Here is a 25,969-nt window from a genome sequence, read left to right on the forward strand (position 1 = left end):
GATGGGTATATATAGGGGAGGGGCTTTAGTCCCGGTTGGCCTGGCCAACCGCGACTAAAGGCCTTCAGGAACCTTTGGCCAACCGCGACTAAAGACCCCCCACGTGCACCGGCTGGCCACCGAGCGCCCTGGGCCCAGGCCTTTGGTCGCGGTTCGCCTCCCGAACCGCGACTAAAGGTACCATTAGTCGCGGTTCCTGCAGCTTCGCGACTTATGGGGCTCACCCGAAGCCTGTTTTTCTACCAGTGATGCATGCCCTTCCATCCAAATCAAGGTTCTAGCATAGCATTCCAAAAGAAGTATCCGAGTACTAATCCAGTAGTAATATACATCAGCTAATCAGACAAGAAGACAGCAACGACCAACTGTCCGACTTACATGGACGCTAATCCACATTTACCATAATCTAATCGAGCAGCAATCAGGAAGTGTCGTCACCAGAAATCCAATCATTGTGATGTGACCATAAAACAAGTGAACACACATGCATGCATGTTGATCTGTTCTAAATATTGTGCAGCTTGCAAAATCTATACCTTTCTTTGCCCGACCACGCACTCTAGGGTTCGAGGTTGCATGGAGAGGCAGCAACGGCCCACAGCTACCTATATATATACGTGCCTTGGCTAGACCCTACAAATCTTGAGTAGAATATAGGCGACATGGTACTGTACATGTATATGACCAGAGAAAAAGCTTATCGGTGGGACCGACCGGACACGTAACCAGCGCTATACCGCCACGTGGTTGTATGCAGAACACGTCGGATATACTGGTGGATGATGAGCTCTGGTCTACCATGTGTATCACGCAGGGCAAGAAAGAAGAAAGTCAAAAAGCACTGAGTACAACGTTCACACATAGTCCATGCGTTTAAAATCACTCTCACTCTACATATTAGTTTTGAACAAAGTCATACGGAGAAATCCGATATTGATGTGGTTGGCAAAACACAACTTTCAAATTTATTGCAAACATTAAGTGATAGGAGAAGTGACGGTAAAAGAGCAAGGGGTTGATGCAACCCACATCAACATTGTGAAGTCTTACTAGCCATGTAGTAAAATATCAATGTTTGCATAATTGAGTGCATATAATATGAAAATATGTTTCTTGATAGCTCAAACAATACCGATTTGATGTTATACATGTTAATAATTTTTCCCATGTACTTGATCAAACTTTGTCAAATCTGACTTTGACCAAAGGTAATATGCACAACAATTTGGAATAGTCGGAGTGAAGATGAAAGAAGACATAAGAGCGCCGATTGAGACGACGGTGACAGAAATAGCGAGTGGCAACAACATCATGGTGTTCACCATTGTTGGCATGATCGCGGTTGGTAAGACCAATCTTGCCCATATGATCTTCAATAAAGAAGTCATGGATGCAAACATCCTAATAATTTCAAGAAAATATACTATGAAATGGTACCATTTTCATACTGTAGATTTTAGTACGTATATGTATATATACTTGATCAATATTTGCATTTCATTCGCAAAAAAAAATTGCATTCTTGAAATTTTGAAAATAGTCATAACAAAGCTTTGATCTTAAACATGGCAGACCATGTGCGGGAAAAGCATTTGTTATTCTGCTTTCTCTGTTGGCCCCACCCGTGTCAGTGATACCATCTCCATCTCCATCTTCCTCTCCCCTGGCCCTGCCTGTCTCCCTCCGCTATAATACCCTTCACCTAAAAATAATACCATGAGCTCAACGGCAGCTGCTCCCGGTCGCCGTCATGGGCTCCTCCTCCTCCTCTCCTGCCGCCTGAGGACTCGACCGCCGCCGCCGCCGCAGCAGCAACCAGCAAGCAGCCGGAGGAGGAGGCCAAGATTCCCTCTTTCCACGACTGAATCCAACCCGTAAGTCCCGAAATCTCTCCTCTGTCTGACTCTCTGTTCTTGCTCTCGAATCCCCTCCTGCCAATGCGCGCCGTTTCTTGGGTTCCGACTGAGGATTTCGAGGGCGGGCCGCGTTCTCGGACTGCTCCCCCATCCCATGCCGCTGATCCGCGGGTAACGGCGGCCGCGGTTGTTGTTTCCTGCTGCTTCTTGCCGCCCGCCCCTATGGTGTTCGACTCATTGCCGCAAGGTGTCGGCCCTCACTTTGTGTTTCAGCCCATTCAGTTTATCTTCAGTTACTAACCGAGCAGGAAACGCGTGAAAATGCTGGAATCTGTGATTGGTTGCCCCGGTCGCTTGCCATTTCAGGCATTGCTCCCTCTTTTCCTCTCGCAGGAACTGCTTGGCCTCAAGCATGGTATATCCTGCACATAATCTGTTTGTTCGTTTCCATGCTGTCTGATTGACACAAGGGGTGAAGGAATATAACAAATGAGATTCTTGCATAATCCAAAGTTTGGCCCCGCTGATTCTGTGGAGATATATTAGTAAGGCCACGCAACATGTTGGATACCACATCGCTTCTTGGTTTCTCCTTGGATGAGGCCACATGTACGAGCAAAAATGGGAGATGCAACCTAGGATCTAGCATATCTTTTCTTGCTAGGAGTAGTGGCCGTGGGTGACATAAATGGCACGAGCGATGCTTACTACAAACGTAATTGTTTCCTTCAAATTCACATTTACTTCTTCATTGCTGTTTTCCTTTCAACTTTTGAACCGAAGCTCCAAATGCTGGTACTCTTCTACATGGACTATGTTAATTTAGGGAATAAACAAATTAATGCTGGCACCTTAAGGTGTTCGACTGATTGCGGCAAAGTGTTGGTCTGTCTGATCTCCTTTGTGTTTCAGTCCATTTGGTTTATCCTCAATTTAGCATGAAAGGCATGGAATGCTGGAATCTGTGCATAGGTGATTCATGGCTTGCTATTTGCTTGCTTGGTTGCTGTCTTATTGACTCAAGGAATATAATAAATGTGTTGCATAATCCAACCTTAAGGTGTTACCTGCTGCTTCTTGCCACCCTTAAGGTGTTTGATGGATTGCCGCAAAGTGTGCTCTCCTCTGTGTTTCAGCCCATTTAGTTTATCTCCAGCTAGTACTAAATAAGCACGAAACACATGGAATGCTGGAATCTGTGCCTAGTTTGCTTTGGTAGCTTGCCATTTTAGGCATTGCTTCTTTTTTCCTCTTGCAGGAAGTACTTGGCCTTAAGCATAGTATACTGCTCATATTCTGTCTGTCTGTTTGTTTGCTTGCTGCCTGATTGACACAAGGAATATAATACATGAGCTATAATACCCTTCACCTTAAAAAATACATAAGCTCAACAGAAGCAGCTCACGGTCGCCACCATGGGGTCCTCCTCCACCTCTCCTGCCACCTGAGGAGTCGAGCGCCACCGCCGCAGCAACCAGCGAGCCATCTAGCAGCCGGTGGAGACCGAGATTTCCTCTTTATCCGTAAGTCTGAAATCTCTGGTCCGACTGTTTTTCTTGTTCTCGAATCCCCACCTTCTCCCCCCTGCTGCCAATGCCCGCCGTTTCTTGGGTTCCGAGTGAGGAATTAAAGGGAGAGCTGCGTTCTCGAACGCTCCCCCCTCATTCGATTCCGGCAGCTGCCCGCTGATCTCCCGGTAATGGCAGCCCGCAGTTTCTTTCTGCATTTAAGGTGTTCGACCGATTGCCGCAAAGTGTCGGCTCGTCTGGTCTCTTTCGTGTCTCAGACCATTTAATTTATCTTCAGTTAGTACAAAATAAGCACGAAACGCATGGAATGCTGGAATAGGTGCTTACTTTGGTTTGTGGCTTGCCATTTCAGGCGCTGTTTCCTTTTTGCAGGAAGCAAAGTATCCTGATAAAATCTGCTTGATTGTTTGTTTGCTTGCTGTCTGATTGACACAATGGGGGTGAAGGAATGTAATAAATGCATTGCATAATCCAAAGGTTTGGCCCCGCAGCTTTTGTTCTCTGCCTAGCAAATAGTTTGGGCCCAATCTGGATTTTGTGGAGAGATTAGCATTTCATGGAAGGACCACACCACTTCTTGATTTTTTCCTTCGATGAGACCACATGTATGAGCAAAAATGGGGGATGCTTGCCGGGCGAACCTAGGATCTCTATATTTTTTCTTCCTAGGAGTAGTCTTAGTGAATGGCATAAATGGTACAAGTGATGCCTACTACACATGAATGCATTCTGTCTAATAGCCTGTCTTTCTTCTGTCAAGTTGCTTTTCTTCGAGATATTCGATCTGTTGATTGGTCGTATTAAATTGGCATTTACTTCTCATTGCTGTTTCCCTTTCAACTTTTGAACCAAGGCTTCAAATGAACCGAGGCTTCAATTGATACTCATGTTTGTGGACTATGCTAATTTAGGGAAAACAGAGTGCACTGGTGTCACAATAGCAATTAACAATCGTTGTATCTTTTTTTTGCAGGTTTTTTAGTACTCATCAATAATTTTCTAGCATGTGGATAAGCGTGCAGTAGCTTTTGCACCATTTGAGGCACAATGGAGATAGCTTTTCTCATGCCGTTGGTTCTGTCCCTTCTTCTGTTCCCTAATAGCATCTGCCGGAGCTTAGCTGCAAGGCCTCCTGTTGTGAATATTGGGTCCATTCTTCAATTGAACTCCACCACTGGAGGTGTTTCGGAGGTTGCCATCCATGCTGCCTTGGAGGATATCAACTCTGATCCGACAGTTTTGAATGGAACTACATTAAATGTTCTAATGAAGGATGCAAGTTGCTTAGATGGTTTCCTTGGCATGGTTCAAGGTAGACCAACTATAACATCACTCGTTCATTTTGTGTTGGTAAAATAGTGTTTGCTTCTGTTCTAGAGTTCTGATGATGGTACCGTATTCCTTGTATCAGCTTTGCAGTTCATGGAGACTGATGCTATTGCAATCATTGGCCCCCAGTGCTCCACAATTGCTCATATCATCTCATATGTTGCAAATGAGCTCCGGGTCCCTTTAATGTCATTTGCGTCTGATGCAACTCTTTCATCGATACAGTTCCCTTTCTTTGTTAGGACTGCTCCTAGTGATCTCTATCAAATGGCGGCTGTGGCAGCAGTTGTTGACTACAACAGGTGGAAGATAGTCACTGCTGTATACATTGATGATGATTATGGTCGAAATGGTATTGCTGCTTTGGATGATGCACTTACAGCAAAGCGCTGCAAAATCTCCTACAAGGTTGGGTTTCCTGCCAATGCTAAAAATAGTGACCTCATAAATTTGTTAGTCAGTGTCAGTTATGTGGAGTCTCGTGTTATCATCCTCCATACTGGTGCTGCACCTGGACTCAGGCTTTTCTCTATGGCGAACCGGCTAAACATGATGGGCAATGGCTATGTATGGATTGCAACTGACTGGCTTTCTGCTTATCTTGATTCCAATTCATCTGTTCCTGCTGACATTATATATGGGATGCAAGGTGTTCTTACTTTAAGGCCACACATCCCCAACTCAAAGATGAAGAGTAGTTTGGTCTCCAAGTGGAGCAGGCAAAGTAAGAAGTACAACCATAGTGATCTTCGTTTAAGTTCCTATGGTTTTCAAGTTTATGATAGCGTGTGGGCATTAGCTCATGCTCTGGATGCCTTCTTCGATGATGGTGGGAGGATTTCCTTTTCAAACGACTCAAGGTTGCGTGATGCAACTGGGGGAACTCTTCACCTTGAAGCAATGAGTATTTTTGACATGGGAAATAAATTACGTGAGAAGATTAGAAAGGTAAACTTCACTGGGGTGTCTGGGAAAGTACAATTTGATGCTTCTGGTGACCTCATTCGTCCTGCATATGACATCATAAACATCCTCGGTAATGGCATGCGGACAATTGGTTTTTGGTCAAATTATTCTGGTTTGTTATCAACCATCCCTCCAGAGGATCTATATTCAAAGCCTCCTAATGTTTCCCTAGCCAATGAACGTTTGTACGATGTTATTTGGCCTGGGGAAACTGCACAGAGACCTCGAGGCTGGGTTTTTCCTTCTAATGCCAAGGAGTTGAGAATTGGTGTTCCCAACAGATTCAGCTTCAGAGAGTTTGTCACGAAAGACAATGTTACTGGGTCAATGAAGGGCTATTGCATCGATGTCTTTACTCAGGCATTGGCTCTGCTTCCTTATCCAGTTACATACAAGTTTGTACCTTTTGGGAGTGGTACTGAAAATCCTCATTATGACAAACTCGTACAGATGATTGAATCAAATGTAAGTACACAATGTTTTTTGTCTTCTTCTACACATCCCATCATGCCATATTGACCAGGGTTATCTTATCCTGCAGGAGTTTGATGGAGCTATAGGAGATGTCGCAATCACCATGAACCGGACAGTGATTGCTGATTTCACCCAGCCGTTCATTGAAACAGGCTTGGTTATCTTGTCTCCGGTTAAAAAGCATATTACAACGTCCTGGGCATTTTTGCAGCCATTTACATTGGAGATGTGGTGTATTACAGGGGTGTTCTTTCTTGTTGTGGGTGTGGTTGTTTGGGTTCTTGAACATCGAATCAATGATGAATTCCGCGGTTCACCACGACAACAAATGATAACTATTTTCTGGTAAGAAGCCGACTTGCACCTTTTGACTTTTGTATCGGCTACATGTATTTCAGTTCAGTTTTCTTACAAATGTTGCAGTTTCTACTTTCTACAAGCCGTATGCAATATATTGTATACTGCTAGCACCTTAAAATAACCTTGCCAGCTAACATCCAAAAACGAAGCTATTACTAGTGAGCATAAGTCTTGTGGTGAGAGGTATAGAGGATATTGAGTCTATTCTCATATAATAGAAGGATGTGCTACTCTATTTCTCTTATGTTATCATGTACCTCTCCAAATGTGCTGCCAAATGCTATCATGGTGTAGTGTTTCTTCACTCTCAAATTATAATCTCCGTTTTGATTGTCTGCAGGTTCAGCTTTTCAACTTTATTCTTTGCGCACAGTGAGTAAACCAACCTTCTACATCCCGTTTCTTTTTTATTTGTATGAGTAACATTCTGTTCTGACTCATGTGTTTCACATCTGTATCTGTTCCCAGGAGAAAACACGATGAGCACCTTAGGGCGTGGTGTCCTGCTCATATGGTTATTTGTTGTTTTGATCATTCAATCCAGCTACACTGCGAGTCTTACTTCCATTCTGACCGTGCAACAACTTGATACTTCTATAAGAGGAATTGATGACCTGAAAAATAGCGATGATCCTGTTGGTTTTCAAGTGGGTTCTTTTGCACAAGAATACATGGTCAAGGAACTAAACATATCACGTTCAAGGTTAAGACCTCTCGGTTCTCCCCAACAATACGCTGAAGCCCTCAAGCTAGGCCCTAAGAAAGGAGGCGTTATGGCCATTATCGATGAGCGACCCTATGTCGAACTGTTCTTGTCAAGTTACTGCAAGATTGCAGTAGCTGGCTCAGATTTCACCAGCAGAGGATGGGGCTTTGTAAGTACACCTGAATCTTATCTGTGGTTGAATTCTAAAAACTACGCCTACTTTCTTTCACGAATTAAAGGCTAGCACCTTACAAAGTTCACTCCGACAGGCATTTCCAAGGGACTCCCCTTTGCAAGTAGACCTGTCCACCGCGATCCTGTCACTTTCAGAGAACGGGGAGCTGCAGCGGATCCACGACAAGTGGCTCAAGACAGGCGAGTGCGCGACTGACACCAACGAGTTCATCGACTCGAATCAGCTCCGCCTGGAGAGCTTCTGGGGCCTGTTTCTCATCTGCGGTGTGGCGTGCATCCTCGCACTACTCATCTACTTCGGCATCATGCTACGCAAATACCTGAGACACGAGCCAAAGAAGAGCCTCCGAAGATTTATCTCGTTCGTCGATGACAAGGAGCCGCCAAAGAACAGGAAGAAGCGGTCCCAGAGCCTGCCTGCGAGCTCGACAGGCAGCCTTTCTGCTCTTGACATCGAGAGGCCTGCGAGGCCAGTTAGGAGTGGCAGTGTTATTGATATAGAAAGCTAGTTGATGTGTACAAAGCTAAGATATATTACTATATGTTTTCGACCCGAGATGCAACATCTTGCGGGTCAGTTTACCCAATCTAATCGAGGGGGAAATAGGTTGAGTGGCCATTTAGGGGATTTGAGTTCCTTAGGTTTCTGGCAGCATGAAAAATTGTATAGAAGCAACTCTTGTCCTTGATGTTATTATGAATGGAAGGATTGTGTTTGTTTGAGTGACAAGTCAGAGTTATCTTAGATGGTTGTTGCCTGGATGGATGTGATCACACAGGCAAGTCTTTCATTTTATTTTGTGTGAAACTACAGAGATTTAAATTTCTATGCCCCAGCAAGGAACTTTGATGTTCTTGATTCAAGTGCAATTAAGTAATCACAGGGATAGTCTCTGTAAATAAAAAAGACCATCACCATTGGAAGCTGAAGCTGCAGTCTCACAAGGCAATATAGTCTAAACATGCAGGAACTCTCATCCAGAATATAACAGGTAGTAGTACTGTAGCACTAGTTTGCTTGTGAGCACATATGTTTTTTCCTCTTATTACACATTCCACAATTTGTACTATACTGTATACATCAATTATCATAAACTAAAGTAGACAGAAAATACAATTTTAATAATATTACTAAAATAAAATAAATGGGGAGGTATAAAATGGAGAATGGAATATTCTGATAATTTTGTACCCTACCATTTCTGGATAATATGCTGAGCTGATGTAGTGGCGTCAGTTGAGCGCGCGCCATCATCCTTCCCCATGTCTCCTCCGCCGTCGATGGCTCCCTCGGCACTGCCTTCTAGAACCTTCCACCGGCCCCCGCTTCCCTCCCCTGCTCCCCCTACGCCGCCTCCTCCGAGGGAGACGGCCGTGGCATGCCGCCTCTCCCGGCGGAGGGTGGCCGCGCAGCTCCTCCTCTCGGCCGGCTTCCTCACCGCCGTCTGCCCGCTGCCAGCGCTCGCCGCAAGGAGGGGCCGCCAGACCGTACGGCCAGAGGATTACGCGTCTACACGTACGTCAGCGCGTGTCCCTTATACCTGCGCCGCTGGTTTCTTGGTTTCTGCTCAGATTTTTTCCCCAAAAGCTTGCTCATTCCCGAATCCCGACTGACGCTGATTAGTGTCAGATTATTTGCTGTTAAATAATCTGTTTGGTATTCGTAATTGCAAATACGGCTCACGATAAAAATTATAGACTTTCTAGTGCCTAAATTTGAGCTCCACTTTGCGATATCTGATTAATCTGACCTGGGAAACTATTGTGAGCAGCTGAGGGCTTGAAGTACTATGATCTTGTCGAAGGGAAGGGCCCAACTGCTGAGAAGGGGTCAACTGTTCAGGTAAATTAATTGGAAAAAAAATGCTAGCAACACCCTTCATTCCTAAACTGAAATTGATTGCTGCTGATGTTCTTTGCTGAAGGTGCATTTCGACTGCATATACCGGAGCATCACGGTGGTGTCGAGCCGCGAAGCGAAGCTCCTAGCAGGGAACCGGAGCATCGCGCAGGTTATGTTGCAAACTGACTGAGTACTCTCCCCCATTTTTGTGGGCTAGTGGTAGAAATTCTCGTTCAGGACAATCAGAACTAAGATGTTTGTGTGTCTTCCTCTAGTAGCCTTACGTGTTCACTGTCGGATCGCTGCCTGGGAAAGAGCGGAAGCGGGACTTCGCGGACACCGCCAACGGGCTGTACTCCGCACAGGCTTCGCCAAAGCCTCCCGCGGCTATGTACATGATAACCGAGGGGATGAAAGTAGGGGGAAAGGTACGGAGAACTGGCACAAGTGAAGGGACTTTCCCTCTTTACTATATTACTGACCTGATCCTCTGTTTTTGTTGTACAGAGGAGGGTCATTGTTCCCCCGGAGCTCGGATATGCGAAAAAGGGCTTGAACGAGATACCGGTAAAACTCCAGTGTCTTGTAGTCTGATTAGGTATCTGAGCACTTTGGCTTACTGACACGCCATTGTTTGATTCCATGCTTATTTGCAGCCTGATGCTAGTTTTGAACTGAATATAGAGCTCTTGCAAGTGATCCCTCCTGCAGAAAATTGACCATTCTCGTTTTGCACTGGATGTGAAAGATTGATGAGGTACTTGTGAAGTTTCACAAATTTTAGAGGAATGTGCCTATTTTATACTTTTTTCGTTCTCGTTAACCATACATGTACGTGAGAAATACGATGACAATATATTTTGCCTGGATATCTATCGATGTGTCGAGATGCAAAGCTTTTGCTTTATTTTTTCAAAAATTGTATGCCTGGAAAGGACTTGTTTGGAACGTGAAAATTCCAGTACCAGAAGCAAAACTTAAGTAGGTGAAAATCGTTACTTCGATTTATCATTAATCGTGTTGCAGCAAAATTGTACAAAACATATTCACCACAATTTTATGGTGCCTGTATGATTCTATAGAAATGGTCATATTCATCCGCCAATGTGAAGACAGCACGATCTGGTGCTCATTCAAAGGTCCTCAACGCCGTTGATGTCCTGAAATAAAAGAATACATACTCTTGTTTAAAAAGAAAATCAGTGTGTGCTGCCAGATTGCCTTTTGATCTAGACATGAAATGCTGAACAATAGTCAATTTTGTAGGAATTCTAATTGTTGAGACATGTTATTAATGCAACCGTTTCACTTCAAAATTACCACAGACCTCACGTAAAAAAATAAGCACACTCGAACTTTGATTTTTTTTCTTAAACTGCAAAATTCTTGAAAGACCGGTAAGTGTGTGTATCTTGGGGAAAGATACCTTGTTCTCGATCACTTTGCCATCTGGGATTTCCAGCTTCACACCTGGTTTTGCTGTGATGGTCACCTTGCCCTATAAAATTTGAAAGTGTCATCATCAATGTTTTAAATATGGTGAGATATGTATTTTCTTAAATAGTCATAACCCAGGACAAGAATCATGTGAGAAGCAAAGCTGCACATTATCGTGATAAAGATTTGTGTAAGAATTAAAAATGCATGTACCAAATATTCTGGAAATGTTGTCTCAGAGCTGGTACTACAAGCAAGATTGTAATAGTTTGACAAATTGTTGGAGATACCTTCAGCACGATGCCAGAACCAAACCAAACATCACCGGAAACCTTCAAGCTGTCGAGCTCAACAATACTTGGAATCGATTTGAAGCGACCAAGGAAGCTCCCAACCTGCCATTACATGAAGAAAGAAGACCATCTTATTTGCATTTGGAGCTCTAAAAAACTGATGTTCCCTTTTTTGTGAAGAATTAAGGTTACAGCTTGACCTTCTTGAACTCAGGGCCTAGCTCAATCGAGGGATTTGATGGATCTGTTCTAGCTGAATTCCGTGTAACGAAGCCATCAACCAAGGTGTACAGATCAGACTACAAGGTGAAAAAAATTCAGTTATAAATAGGAGAGTTGACCTAAAGAGTTTATTCGCCAAATCATGCAAACCTGTACTAGCTGCAAATCTGATGTCGCCTTTACTGGTAGGAACCGGGACCTTGGAACATTCATACCAATGGCGTGGTCAAAGAACTGTTCCGACAAAATATGATTGTCATGTTTATATGCAGGATACAGGTATAATAATCAATATATTTTTAAATGGTATTTTGGTAGTACCCTGATCGCGGCACCAGCTGCTGTTTCCAACTGAAGAACTTTCACGCCTTCAACTTCCTGAAACGTGTTTGTTGTCCATCACAAGCTTTGTTAAGTTCTTCACAAATCATAGCTAAGAAGTAACAAGCTCATGAAGCAATCTTTCTGTAAGAAGAGATCATCGAAATGCAATATTACCTTAGGGTTTGGAATGATCTCCATCTTGAGTGCATCAGCCTCGACAAGGCGTTTGATAGCCTTCAAGTTCACCCATCTAATAAAGCAGGCAGCAGTATTATATGACGTTGGAATGATCTTTTAAAACTGAAATGGACTCTATGAATTCACTTACAGATTGTTGGTGTTGAAGATCTTGAATTTCTCAATTGATTTGAACTCATCCACCTAAGTTTCAGCAAAATGCAGAAGCAAACTCACAAAAAGATCTACAGTAATTCTGTCTGATTTTTTGATCATTTGTTATGTCATTGCAATTACTAGATTATGACTTACATGTGCATCAGGAACTTGTGCAATCTCGAGAAGCTGAAAAGTGAAAGGGAAAATCGTTGTCGTTATGTTTCCAGACTTAATTCAGTTCCAACAAGCATTCATAAAACTGGTTTGCAAACTTCTACGACAACGAGGAAATATAAGTTAACCTGAACCCTTCCTTCGTAGGAGATCAGTGTGCCACCTTTCACATCGGCCAAAGTTTTCGGGGTAACCTGAAGGAAGGCTGTTAAATTTTACTGACCAACGAAAGGCAATATTTCTTCACCAGATATTATGCAGTTACATACCTCCATACAGTACTCATTCTGCTTGTGGATCAAATGGTTCAGTATCTCTATTCCATAATTAAGAAAATAAGCAGGTTATCTCTTTTTCTTTACTGGAAAGTTTTGTCAAAGTAAATAATAATGAATATAGTGTCTACGTAAGGATACTCATGTCCACTATAGCACCCAAGTTATCTGAGTTTGCGATGAACACATACTCTTTTCCCTGCAATGTCAAAAGAGTAATGTTACATTCATGGAATATTTGGGATGGAAAAAAATTTCACCAGATGATTGCAAACCTGTGAGAGAAGTAGATCGAGCTTGCCGCTGTTCATCAGGGACGGGAAGATATCACCATGCCCAGGAGGATACCTTCATATTTATGTAGCGTAAAGATAGTTACAAAATTGATATGTTTTTACGTTAAAAATGAATTTGGTGATATGGTTATGAACAAGAATACTTTACCAGCCATCCTTGTCAGTCTTCCCCTTGGAAGGCCATGGCAAGAACTCGTCAGCTGCCACGCGAGGATACTGGCTCTGTATTGAAGCATTTAATAAAAATGTCAGTAGCATATTTTGGAAGATAGAACAAGCATGATGCAAGAAAGTTTGTAAGAAAAACAAAATCTGGTTTGACACACCTGATTGAACGTGTGGATGTCGATGCTTGAGTTGGCGTATTTCTCGACAATCTGCAGCGCAAGCGTACCAATCAGCATTCAGAAAAATCATGCAGTTAAATAGCCGATTTCAAGGGAGATTTGGTTGATGATGAGCATATACCTTCAAGGTGTCGTCATGGGTGTTGAAGGAGTTCATCAGAAGCAGGGGCACGTTGCTGCCGTACTTCTTGTTGAGGGACTGTAAAACGAAAGAGTGTCACTGAAATTTGTCTTACAAGACAGCAAACTGTTATCTGAATCTGAAATGTGACAGTGAATGATGAACGGCGCATGATGTTTGAGTTCGACCCCCCACCTCGATCTGGAGCACGATGAGGTCGAGGAATGTGAACCCGTTGCGCACCTCGATGACCGACCTGCAACGTTCATCGACATATAATTTTGTTTGTCGATATCAAATTCAGCACCATGCATGTGGAGGAATCAAGCGAATTATTTCTTCGGTCCCTCTATTTTTTTTTTGTTCTTCCTGGATGTGGTCACTTACTTTGGTCCAGTGCATCCCATGGTGGTCCCGAGTCCACCGTTGAGCTTGAGCACGGCGAGCTTGTCGAGCAGCGCCTTGGTCGCCTGCAGGTCTGCATTTTTTTTTCAGGAGCCGGTCATCGGCGGCAACATCCAGATTAAATCCAGGATGGTATCGTCTCCGAATAATAAGAAAAGGATGATGGTGAAGAGGAAGATGGTCATCCCATCGCGGCACACACCTTCAGGCGGGGCGTCAATGGTGTCGTAGGGCACCACCACCTCGTCAGTGGGGGTGAGGATCTTGGGCCACTCGATGTGCTCCTCGTTGCCACTTCGCGTCAACAAACATGCAGCACGGTCAGGTCAGATCATCGGTGAACGAACGGAGAGACGAAACGATCGCTTCTGCAGAGACATTGAGTCGGTTAATTACCTGAGGTAGCGGGAGACGAGGCTGATGAACCCGGACTTCTCGTTGTCGCTGCATGCAATGACGAACGGGGACAGAGCAATCAAGAAAACACATCAGGCAAACCAGACATACAGAGAGAGGAATGCAAATATTGGTAGAAGACAGCATTGCAGCAATGTCGATCCCGACCTGATCTGGCCGAGGCCGGCGACGGCCTCGCGCAGCTTGGCCAGCTTCTCGTCCGCCATTGTCGCGTGCACGTGGGGAGGGAGATGTGTTTGTGGAAAGGGAAGAGGAGAGGAGAGGAGAGGGTCGTCGGAGGTAGAAGGGGACAACGCTGGCTATTTATACAAGGAAACAGGGAAGGGCAAATAAGGAGACGCGCGCGATGTTAACGGCCGAACCGTTAACCGGTTTTTCCTCACACTTCCAAATTCTCTTTTCTTGATATTTGTTTGTTTAGGTTGCTCATCGCGCGCATATTCCATGTGGTTCAAATTCTCTTTTCCGCGAGAACTGTTTTTGTATACGCTGGGTATTGGGAAAGAATGTTTTTATTTTAGTTTAGCTCTTTAGAGAATAACCCGCTCGTTTATAATTGACCATACACCAAAATGAAAGGTATCGTCACGCGGTGATGGGGCTCTAGCAAAACCACCCTCCCTTGTGAACCAAAAGTCCGAATCTGCAACATTCTTTCTAGAAGTGCGGGGGTCAAGGTCGTTGGCAGCGGAGTGCCTGTCGGCGAAGAACAGAGAAGAAGAAGAATCACTCGTAACATATGGGTCCTCAATAACGGTATGATATTGACGATTTAGAAATCCGTCACGATTGTCTTTTTCTATGATGATAGGGCGTTTTCGCGTCACACATGGCGATTTGGGCCGCTTAGCCCGAAAAATTAGTGACGGGCGAGGTCTAAACGTTAGCTATTGTGCATAAATGAGCGTCGCGGGTGGTTGATGGCCCGAACTGCTGAGTCAGCAGGGGCGGGGCGTCACAACAACTGGGATTCAGGCCGGTGGACACACCTGACACACACTCTGCACGCTTCTGTTCACGTACTTTTCTGTCTGCCCGCACAACAGTCCAAGACCTGCAGCACTGGGACCATATTTGCAAGGGGAGACAACCACTATCTGCACACATGTACCTGGCCTACACCACTCGGGCCCGCATGTCAGGTGCCGACACGACCCACCTGCGTGGGGCTGCCCGTTCCAACAGCCTCCTAGCATGCGAAGTGGACCAGAACTGTCAGTACCACCAACATGGGTTTCACATGTCACTTGTCATGCCAATTCTTTTTGCGCATGTGCCTGTCTGCCGTCAGTTCTCGACGCATGGCCCCACAGGTCAGAGCCTGCTGGGACCCTTCTCTGAGAGTTTTGATGAGTCCGTCATGCCAGAGATTTGTGGGGGCCACATGTCAGAGCCTGCTGGGACCCTTCTCTGAGAGTTTTGGTGCGTCCGGCATGCCAGAGATCTGCGGGTCTGCATGTCAGAGCCTCGTGGGACCCACATATGATAGTTTTAGTGGGTTCGGCACGCCAGAGATCTGTGGGGTCCGCATGTCAGAGCCTGGCGGGTCCCAGCATGCCCGAGCTTGGTGGGCCCAACATGCCAGACTGTCGGGGTTTTGATTTCCAGCCGTAAATTCGTATGTAGGTGGGGGATTGTGATAACGATTCAATGGGGCAAAACCTCTCACACACAAGAGATATACAGGTTCAAGCCCCGGGAATAGATCACCGGTAACAACCCTACTTCCTGGTGGAGTCGATGAGATTAATATGTGTGAGGTGTTGGTAAAATGTAAGGTGGTGCCGGCTTCTGGTGGAAAGTCGGTTGGCGCCTGTTCTCCCCAATTGGGTAAGAACAGTGTATGGCTGGTCGAAAAGATCGCATCGCCTCGTTATCTCCGAGTGCGGGAGAGGGAGGAACTGGGCTTAGTTCTCCATGGTTCCTTAGGTTTGTAGTTTCTGGGTCTGGTTTTTCTCTAGCGTGTGCTTGGATTGGCTTGGCTTGGTCCTCTCCCCTTGGGAGAGGTGCCTATTTATACTTAGAGGGGGTGGCACATTCTCTGAAGGAGAATGGTCCACATCTTTCTTTGTACGACGCGGGGGACTCCACTATGAGAACACTTTCCGTACACCTGGACTTGCCGCGCATTGTTCCGGTGTCACAGTGAAGGTCGAACTCCGTGGTACAAGCACATACATGGGAGTTCGGGATGTTAGGAACTGATGTAGGTGCGCTCTCCTTTTTCGTCACCCTTACGTGACCAAGCGTCACCCTTACGTGGTTGAATTGTCCTATCGCGCAACTGCCCTTGGTGACGTAGGAGTGGCGTGGACGAGGGAAGCCATCGTGGATTCACGTAAGGGTGATGAGGGTCCGACTTATTGGCCAACTTTGTCGGGCTGTGACGAAAGAAGATCTTAGCCTCATGCTAAGGTCTTTCCTAGATATATTCTTATTTTTATTTTGCTAGGCATCGTTTGTGCGAGGGAAAAACTTGTGGGATACGAACAGTTGGGTCACTAACTTTTGCAACATCATCACACATTTCTTCCAACAAGGGCATACCAATCACAATAATATAATACCAATGCAGCAAAAAAAATGTTGGTGCAACAAATCTCCATTGGTCAAAGCCAAAAATCACCACATGTATGCAGCATGGATTTCAATGCTTGTGGCAGCCCAAAAAAACAGCATGAAGGCAACATTTGCAATGTACACCAAGAATCATTGCTGCCTCACATCCGTGTGTTTGCAGCAAAACACACACAATTGCAACATGTCAAAAAATACATATGCAGCATCAAAAATCAAAGACCTTCGTCTCCAGATTTCGGATCTCGCCGTCCGAGCTCACTAGCGACAAAGCCGGCTCACCAAGAATACACCACGAAGGCAACATTACAAACATACACCAAGAATCATTGCTGCCTCACGTCAGGGTGTTCGCAGCAAAACACACATAGAGTGCAACATGTCAAAAAATACATATGCGGCAAAAATCAAAGATCTTTTTCTATAGACCCCGGATCTCACCGTCGAGCTCACCGACAAAACTCGCTCACAAAGAATACACCAAGAAGGCAACATTTGCAACATACACTAGGAAACGTTGCTACCTCATGTCCGTGTGTTTGCAACAACACAAACATAAAGTTGCAACATGTCAAAAAATACATTTGGGACATTGAAAATCAAAGATCTTCATCTCTAGACCCGGATCTCGCTGGCCGAGCTCACCAGTGTAACACCCCAAATTTCAATGAAAAAGAAAGTTAGAGAATTCCAGAAAGCAAAATTTCAAACCAACAAAAACTTTTCTTTTGCATATAGTACCATGCATAGGACTTGTGCATTTGAGTGATATGCCATGATGATTGTTTTACTTGTATTTAGATGGGCTCTAAAACCCTAGAGTGATCCTGTGAAGATCACCAACCAAATAAAATCAAAGAAGGAGAAAATCCATAAAATACAAAACCCTAAAAACCTTCACATATGCCCTATGGCATTTTTATAAATTTTGACCCTAGACCTATTTGGTCTTCACTAATAGTTGGATAATGTTATTAAACACTTATTACAACTTTTGGAACCAAGGTTTCACAATTCAAATGAATTTCAAACACTTTTCCCACTCACATGTGATGATGACCAAATCTGCCAATTTTAGTCTGATCACCACTTTGAGCCCCTGCAATTCAATTTTCCCAAACCAATCTTTGCTAACTCTTTGCACCATTTCAAAGTCAACATCAAGGTGAACAACTTTGATGAAGACCACCCTGCCAAATTCATCTTTGATCACTAGCTATGCTCATCCAAAGTTGCAACTTTATATTAAGATCAACAATCTCCACTTAGCCATTTTGGCCAAATTTTGAAATCTAATTTTTCCACCACCACCTCAATTCATCTCTGGTCAATTACAACTTATCTCAACCTTCACATATCACAAACTTTCACCTTTTGAACTTTTTCCAATTTGGATAATTTTGCATTTTCCAAAATTGGGCACTATTTGCAACTATTGCAAATAGTGATCTACCTCACCAAATTTAAACCAAAGCTATCCTACAATGTTCCCTGGTCCCCTTAAACCCTAAATGAAACATAGTGGAGCTAAGGAGGGAGAGAGAGCAAGCATGGCATGGCCATGCCGGCCACATGCCGGCCATGCCGCACCACCCCCTCTCCCCTTGCTTCCCCAACCCTGGCCCCTGCGCCACAGCATGCCACCGCCTCTCCTACGCCACCCTAGCCCAGCCCTGGTCGAGGAGGAGCTCGACAACGCCGAGACCAGCACGCGTCCATGGCGCCCTGGACGCCGCCCACGTCGCGCGTGTGCACGCCGCGGGCACACACTGGCCACGCGCCGCGCCATCACCACGAGCACGCCCTGGCCTCCCTGACTAGCCGTTGAGCACGCACTCGCCACCGGGACGTCGCCGGACACGCGCCCGGACACGACCCGTGCCCGCCGCCGCCGGAGACGACGACGCGATCCCGCGACCAGCACGGCGGACACGGAAGCAATGCCTCGCCCACGTACGCCGCCCGACCGCGCCATCGCCACCTACAGTATTCGCACAGACGAGGAGAACACCGTAGCACCCTTGCCTAGCCCAACACCTCGCCGGAATCGCCGCACCTCGGTCGACTTCATCACGGCCACGTCGCACCCTTGGCCATCTATAAATACGGAGTTCCTTGGACGAAGCTGAGCACACCATCTCGTTCACCATCCTCCACTGCTTCTCCCCCACCCAACCACTCGCTCGATTGTCGCCGGAGCTGCTCCAATTTGAAGATCGGAGCCCGCCGCACCGCACCTCGCCGCCGTCGATTGGAGCCGATCCAGGAGACGCCGCCGGTGCCAGGAGCTTCGCCGTCGTCCACATCGACATCACGCACACTGCCAGCCACCGCGGGAGCCCTGGTTAGCTCTCCCACCCCCTAGCGCCGCCGTGCCCGCAACCCTTTCTCGCCGGAGAAGACGATGGCTCTGAGCCGTCGATCTACCCTCTAATCCTACGCTCCACGTCGCCCCGTACCGTTTCGGGTTTTAACGGAGGCTGACAGGCGGACCCCACCCTGTCAGCAGGCCCGCGCGCACTGGATGCGCTGCTGGGCCGTTTTTCTCTGTTTAAACAGTTTCGGCCCACGTTGGTTTCCCGCCGGCTTTGTTTAATTCAAATTCGTTTTAAACATTTTCCAAACAATCCAATACTGCACCAACTTTGAAATTAAATAGTTTCAAATTGGCTAAACCAAATTTAGTGAATTTGATATGGTTAGAAAGCCACTGAAATTCTCTATCCAATGCCACTGGCCTCATGGTCAATTTCTTTGTAGAATTAATTGGACAAAAATAACAAGACAGGGACTTTTCCCTATTCAAATAATTATTAAAAATCAACCAAAATATATATTAGGTTAATTCCAACTCTAATAGCTCACATTTGACTTACACTAATTGTTTATGCAATAAAATGGTGTGGTCACTTTGCATGATCATGCCATGGTTGAATGAATGGATATTTTGACTAGTTTAACTAGTTGATATTGTCCAAAACTATTAAAGTTAAATTGTGTGAAGTCTTATACTTCATTTAAACTTGTCTCACATGAATTCATGGGATGTTTGGACCCCTGGTTCCAAAATCTCCTATATGAATTTCTTGAGATTTAAATCAAATATAGTGTAAATTAAATGGTATGAGGTGTTTCACCTCATTTAAATCATTTTCTCAAATGATGATGATGATGAACATTTGACTTAGGTCAAGATGAGTTCATCCATGATTGTGGGGAAATTAAATCTTAAGAAGATTTCAATGAGAGGAAATTATTTCTCAAGAACCCTATGGAAACTATCATTTACATGTGGAATACAAATCCTATTTAAATCCCACCACCCATGCACCCTAGTTTATTTATGTGTGTGCATAGGGTAGTTTGTGTGTTTATTTGTGATGTGTGGAATAGCCATTGAATTAGTGAGTAATTATACTCGTATTCACATTTAGACGGTAGCACCGGAGAGTACGCCGAAGAAGAAGGTTGCTACCAGGAGGAGGAGGAGGAACAGTTTGAGAACTACCAAGGCAAGCTAAATTACTATGCAAGCTTTTACCCTTGCAAAGTGCAAAGCCTCTTGGGGCAAGGCACCATGTGCTTACCTTTTCTTATATGAACCTATCCCAAGTTTTTGCGTTACAAGTTTTTACTTGTTTTCTAAAAGATTTACTTTTATAGTTAACTTTGGTCAAAATACAAGTTGGTTATTAGAGTAGTGAGTTAGTCCCTTCCAAGCAAAGCAAGATAGCACCCCTCATGAATTAGAGCTAGTGCTAATGAACTAAACTTGACTACTCTAGATGGGAACTTTGTGATTTTGAAAGGATTTTGAAACCTTGGAATGAAGATGCATTCCATTGAATGATTTTTGAAGGTGAATATGACCAAGAGAAGATGGTGATTTTTGATAAAACATGATGTTGGTTTGAATGCGATACCTTTCCAATTCTCAAGTACCCCCACAATACCTGATTATGGGTAGGGCTTAACTGGAAGTTTATGCGTCTTAGTATGGGTTCCCTCTAAACAAGCGTCATCGGGGTTATGCGAAAGCTGCCTCTACCACAAAAGAAACGATACGATATGATGCGAAATGAGGTGAATGTCCGGCCCAAGCCTCGTGCGCTCCCTGTGCCGACCGATCGTCTTCAGCGGGAGGCCAAGCTCATGGGGAGAGGTGCTCATACTAGGGTTCGTAAGTGAAAGGTTATGGTTGATGATCCGCGTCTTGTGTTACGATTATTCGGGAAATCCCGACGGATGAAATCAAATGTTGTGGCACAAGTGTGCAACCTCTGCGAGTGTAAACCTATTCGAATAGCCGCGTCCACGGTTACGGACGGTTGGAAAGGCCATACAGTTTCCGATGTCATATCTTTGAAAATGATGTTGGTGAAATGATTTGTGGTGGATTGAATTGAAATCACCACTTGAATGGTGGGAATGACACTAATGTTCCCACTTGAGTTAGTTAGCACTTGAGTAAGCTTTTCTCAAAACTTTGTGAACCAAAACTGGCTTTATGCAAATAAACTAGAGCTTAGCAAACCCTACTAGATTGTCTAGCACTTACATTAGTTTGAGTTTGCGAGTACTCAACGTACTCACGGCTTTGTCCCTGGCTATTCAAATGGCCAGAGTATGAAGATGAACAAGGAGATGACCAGCAGGACGCCTACGACAACTAAGCGCCTTCCGACGTCAAGCGTTGGCCTGTGGACTCGAGAGTCCTTGTATCTTACGCTTCCGCTATGTTGAACTATGAATTTGTGTTTGTTCGTTGATCAATAGATCAACTATTCGTGTAATATGGATCATGTGATTCCAATTTGTAAGATTTATGGTTTGTAATGAATGATGACTGTGGTACTTAACTATTATGCCTCGCAACAACAATATTCCTGGGATTGCGATGTATGACATAATAGGCATTCGGACTTAAAAATCCGGGTGTTGACAAGTTGGTATCAGAGCCATTGTTTGACCTTAGAAGACCTTAGTTAGAATGGGCGTTCTGAAAAATTTAACTTTGAAATCAAATGAAAGAAGTTATTTGTGAAAATTTACTACACTCTTGTCTTTGAGACTTTGCCAAAATGTGATGAATCATGTCTATCTTGTTGAATCAACTTAAAATTTTGCCACACTTTGCACTCTCTAACTTACTCATCCAATTCTCTTTCAGATGGAGCCGAATGAACCCCTCAACACCAAGTTTTATCAGCTTGGGAACGGAGGAAGCTTGATCTTCGAGCATGACCTCGACTCCCTGTCGGATCACCTTGGCCGCCCACACCCCGAGTTTCACGGGATTCAGGTGGACGACCAGCCAGAGAGGAACTGCGGTGGATTATCACTGCCGATTTGAGGGGCAAGCTGGAGCCTCCCACCTCGGAGAGGATCCTTTTCTCTTTCAGGGAAAGCAACTGGCTCGACGGGCTTGCACGTGCTCTTCAGGAAGCACTTGCTCGTCTGTGCGGACAGAATGCAGAAGCCCTTCGTGAGGAACGCTTTGCGCATCTCGCAAGGCGTAACTCTGACGGAAGACCCATGGATGTGCCACTCCACCCCCAGTTGAGGCACCATGTGGATCACTTGGACTTCATGCTCTACCAGACTCAGAGGGACCTCGACGCCTCTCGCGCTTACGCGAACCAGACCCATGCTCACATCATCGAGCAGGGTGAGGCGATCAAGCTACTCAACAACGACCGTAGAAGCCTTCGCCAGCAGCGTGCCAAGAAGGACGCTACGATTCGCCGCCTTCGCGACCGGATCGCGTCACTTGAGGCCACTATCAAGGCCCAGGAGGATCAGATTCTTCAGATGGAGGATGACGATGAAGGCATCGACATTCAGGGAGGAGACGCCTTTCTGAGCTAGGACGATGACTTTGAGGAGGACGAGAACACCGAGGAGGAGGACTACGAGTTCCTGGAGGCCGGACAGGATGACTACGTCCCGATTGATATCGATGATGAGGAGTAGTTGCACTAGTTTCACTTATAGTAGGCGTGAGTTGTATCCCGTCCTTTGTATCGTAGCATGAGAATGGTTCTTAAAACCATTGGAGTATGTGTAGTTTGTACTATGTATTGCATGAATGAATGAATGTTATGTTTGTCATGAAAAGTTTACAAGTTGTCAAAGGTTTTTCAAACTTAACCCAAAATGAACCATAGAATGTTCCCTCTTATCTCATGATCTTCTATATCTTCAGATGGCCCCTCCGAATCGCACCAATGACGCGATGATGCAACTTCTGCAAACCCTGCTTGCAGACCGGGAAACCGAGAGAGCCGAGCGACAAGCCAACATCATCGCCCTGCAGAACATCGCCAACCAAGGCCATGGAAATCATGACCACCCCGGATCCAAGCTCAAGAACTTCCAGAACACCAACCCTCCGGTGTTTAGCAAGACCGAGGAGCCCCTCGACGCCGACGATTGGCTCCAGACTATGGAGAACAATCTGGAAGTAGCTGGAGTGGAAGCCAACGAGAAGGTGTTGTTCGCCACTCACTATCTCGCTGGACCAGCTCGCGCTTGGTGGACAAGTACCCGTGCCATGAACGGAGGTCAATTCATGACTTGGGAGGATTTCAAACTCAAGTTCAGCAAGTACCATGTACCCCCGGGTCTTATCAAGAAGATGAGGGATGAGTTCCGTGAACTGAAACAAGGTCGCATGACGGTGGTTGAGTACCGCGACAAGTTTCTCACCTTGTCAAGGTATGCACCTGATGAGACTGACACCGTTGAGAAGAGGAAGGAGAGATTCCTGAACGGACTGCATGATGAGATGCAGACTGTCCTCGTCAACATCCCCTTCGCCGACCTCGAAGCCCTTGTTGACTCCGCCATCCAGATGGAGGGCAAGTTAAACCAAGCCAATGAGAACCGCAAGCGCCGCATGGCAAGTCAGAGTGGATCAAGCCACCCCCAAAAGTTTCGCCCTAGCTCAAGCGGAGGTTTCACTCCGAGACACAACAAACCCCCGATGCAGAACTCTCGCCCCAGTTATCAGAACCGGAGTGGAGGAAACTCCAAGCCAGGAGGCTACAACAACAACTACAACAACAACAACTACAACCGCGCTCCACCCCGAGCCCCTAACACCAACAACACCAACACCAACACCAACCCCAGAACCGGGAGCAATGCCATCCCCGTTGCGAACAAGCAGGACAAGAGCACTATCACTTGTTATGAGTGTGGTGTAGTGGGGCACTACTCCAACGAGTGTCCCAAGCGTCTTGCCAAGCTCGCCGGCAACACCGCTGCCCCTGCTCAGCAGCAACGCCGTGTCTCCACCGGCAAGAAGTTCGTCCCCAACAACCCCAACAACCGCAACGGCCGCCTCTACCACATGAACGCCGAAGAAGCCCAGGAAGCACCAGATGTTGTGCTGGGTATGTTTTCTGTCAACCACACCCCTGCTAGAGTGTTGTTTGATTCCGGAGCATCGCATTCCTTTGTCACCGAAGATTTTGCATCAACAAGTAAAATTCAACCCCTCAGTTTGAAGCATGTTATGATAGTTCAAATCCCCGGATCAACCACCAAAGCCAGAAAATTTTGCAAAAATGTGCCAATCAAAATCCATGATGTAGATTTCTTTGCAAATCTCATCATACTTGGAACCAAAGGTTTGGAAGTTGTCCTAGGAATGGACTGGATGTCCAAGCACAATGGGTTGATAGACTGCGCCAAGAAAGCCATAACCATGACTAGCAGCACCGGTATCGTAGTTGAGCACGTCTCTGAAAAACTACCCAGAAAATTTACCTGCAACCAAAGTGTATCCAAGCCAACTCTGGATCAAATCAGGGTCGTTTGTCGCTACCCTGATGTGTTTCCAGATGATCTACCCGGTATGCCCCCGGACCGGGATATCGAGTTTATCATCGAGTTAATACCCGGAACTGGACCCATCGCCCAGAGAGCCTACAGCATGAACGCAGCCGAGCTTGTGGAGCTGAAGAAGCAAATAGATGACATGTTAGCCAAAGGTTTGATTAGACCAAGTGCATCCCCCTGGAGATCCCCCGTCTTGTTTGTTGACAAGAAGGATGGTGCAAATCGTTTATGCACAGACTATCGTAAGCTTAACGATGTCACCATCAAAAACAAATACCCCTTACCCAAGATCGAAGACTTGTTTGACCAACTCACCGGATCCCGAGTTTTCTCGAAGATTGATCTTAGAACTGGATACCATCAACTGAAGATCCGAGCCACCGACATTCCAAAAACTGCCTTTACCACCAGATATGGGTTGTATGAGTACAACGTCATGTCGTTTGGATTGACCAATGCCCCCGCTTATTTCATGAATCTCATGAACAAGATCTTCATGAACTTCTTGGACAAATTTGTCGTTGTTTTCATCGATGACATTCTGGTCTACTCCAAGTCCGAAGAGGAACATGAACAACATTTGGAGATTGTTCTAGAAACCCTTAGACAGCACCAGTTGTACGCCAAGTTTAGCAAGTGTGAGTTTTGGCTGGAAGAAGTTGGATTCCTCGGACACATCTTGTCTGCAGGAGGAATTGCCGTAGATCCCGCCAAGATCAAAACTGTTATGGAATGGAAAGCCCCAACCACACAAACTGAGGTCCGTGCTTTTCTTGGATTAGCCGGATATTACCGCAGATTTGTCGAAGGTTTCTCGAGCATCGCTCGACCAATGACCCAACTGCTGAAAAAGGACAGAAAGTTTGAGTGGACCGACAAGTGTGAAGAGAGCTTTCAACAGCTCAAGAGTAGACTGACAACCGCCCCAATCCTGATCATGCCAGATATCGCAAAGCCCTTTGACGTATATTGCGACGCCTCCAAGACTGGACTTGGATGCGTGCTTATGCAAGAAGGAAAGGTTGTATCCTACCTTTCTAGGCAACTCAAGCAACATGAGCAGAACTACCCAACCCACGACCTCGAGCTTGCAGCCGTGGTCTTAGCCTTGAAAGTTTGGCGTCATTACCTCATGGGTAATCGATGCGAGATCTACTCCGACCACAAAAGCCTCAAATACATTTTCACCCAGAAAGAGTTGAACATGAGACAACGCCGATGGATCGAATTGATCAAGGATTACGACATGGAGATTCACTACCACCCCGGCAAGGCCAATGTGGTAGCGGATGCTTTGAGTCGGCTGCCGTGCAGTTGAACTCCATGCTCGCAACCGAACAGCCCGGTTGCACCAAGAGTTTGAACAGTTCAGACTTGAACTCGTTAGTGAAGGATTCCTAGCTAGCATAGAACCGCAACCCACCTTGGTTGGTCAGATCAAGGAAGCCCCGGAAAGACAACGCTAGCATTGACGGAATCAAGAAACAGATAGCCGCAGGAAAAGCCCCCGGATTCACCATTGGCGAAGCCGGAGTGCTTTGGTACAAAGAACGTCTCTGCGTACCATCGGACTCTGACTTGAAGCAAGTCATCCTGCAAGAAGCCCATGACACCCTTTACTCCATCCACCCCGGAGGTACCA

The 25,969-nt window shown here is 45.6% G+C and overlaps 3 protein-coding genes across 3 annotated transcripts; 2 read left to right on the forward strand and 1 right to left on the reverse strand.

The window, feature by feature from the left end:
• The first annotated feature begins 1,667 nt into the window (after nt 1-1,667).
• LOC127308796 (glutamate receptor 3.1) lies at nt 1,668-8,138 on the forward strand. The gene is made up of 7 exons (XM_051339696.2): nt 1,668-1,874; nt 4,359-4,697; nt 4,797-6,145; nt 6,222-6,499; nt 6,855-6,886; nt 6,983-7,389; nt 7,490-8,138. The coding sequence occupies exons 2-7, from the start codon at nt 4,433-4,435 to the stop codon at nt 7,922-7,924; spliced, it is 2,766 nt and encodes a 921-aa protein (XP_051195656.1). The 5' UTR covers nt 1,668-1,874; nt 4,359-4,432; the 3' UTR covers nt 7,925-8,138.
• Nucleotides 8,139-8,644: 506 nt separating this feature from the next.
• Nucleotides 8,645-10,131, forward strand: LOC127308798 (peptidyl-prolyl cis-trans isomerase FKBP18, chloroplastic). Its single transcript, XM_051339698.2, has 6 exons — nt 8,645-8,931; nt 9,188-9,258; nt 9,341-9,427; nt 9,537-9,686; nt 9,766-9,825; nt 9,915-10,131. The coding sequence occupies exons 1-6, from the start codon at nt 8,679-8,681 to the stop codon at nt 9,975-9,977; spliced, it is 684 nt and encodes a 227-aa protein (XP_051195658.1). The 5' UTR covers nt 8,645-8,678; the 3' UTR covers nt 9,978-10,131.
• A 109-nt stretch (nt 10,132-10,240) lies between these two features.
• On the reverse strand, nt 10,241-14,190 carry LOC127308797 (UTP--glucose-1-phosphate uridylyltransferase). Its single transcript, XM_051339697.2, has 21 exons — nt 14,053-14,190; nt 13,885-13,932; nt 13,691-13,782; nt 13,471-13,561; nt 13,279-13,339; nt 13,084-13,161; nt 12,942-12,992; nt 12,764-12,837; nt 12,595-12,667; nt 12,461-12,518; nt 12,314-12,360; nt 12,173-12,238; nt 12,024-12,056; nt 11,863-11,915; nt 11,709-11,784; nt 11,532-11,588; nt 11,361-11,444; nt 11,189-11,287; nt 10,986-11,090; nt 10,685-10,756; nt 10,241-10,418 (listed from the first exon to the last, which is right to left on the reverse strand). The coding sequence occupies exons 1-21, from the start codon at nt 14,109-14,111 to the stop codon at nt 10,392-10,394; spliced, it is 1,404 nt and encodes a 467-aa protein (XP_051195657.1). The 5' UTR covers nt 14,112-14,190; the 3' UTR covers nt 10,241-10,391.
• Nucleotides 14,191-25,969: the final 11,779 nt, after the last annotated feature.

This window comes from Lolium perenne, chromosome 6 (genome assembly GCF_019359855.2).
Source record: "Lolium perenne isolate Kyuss_39 chromosome 6, Kyuss_2.0, whole genome shotgun sequence".
Classification (NCBI taxonomy): domain Eukaryota; kingdom Viridiplantae; phylum Streptophyta; class Magnoliopsida; order Poales; family Poaceae; genus Lolium; species Lolium perenne.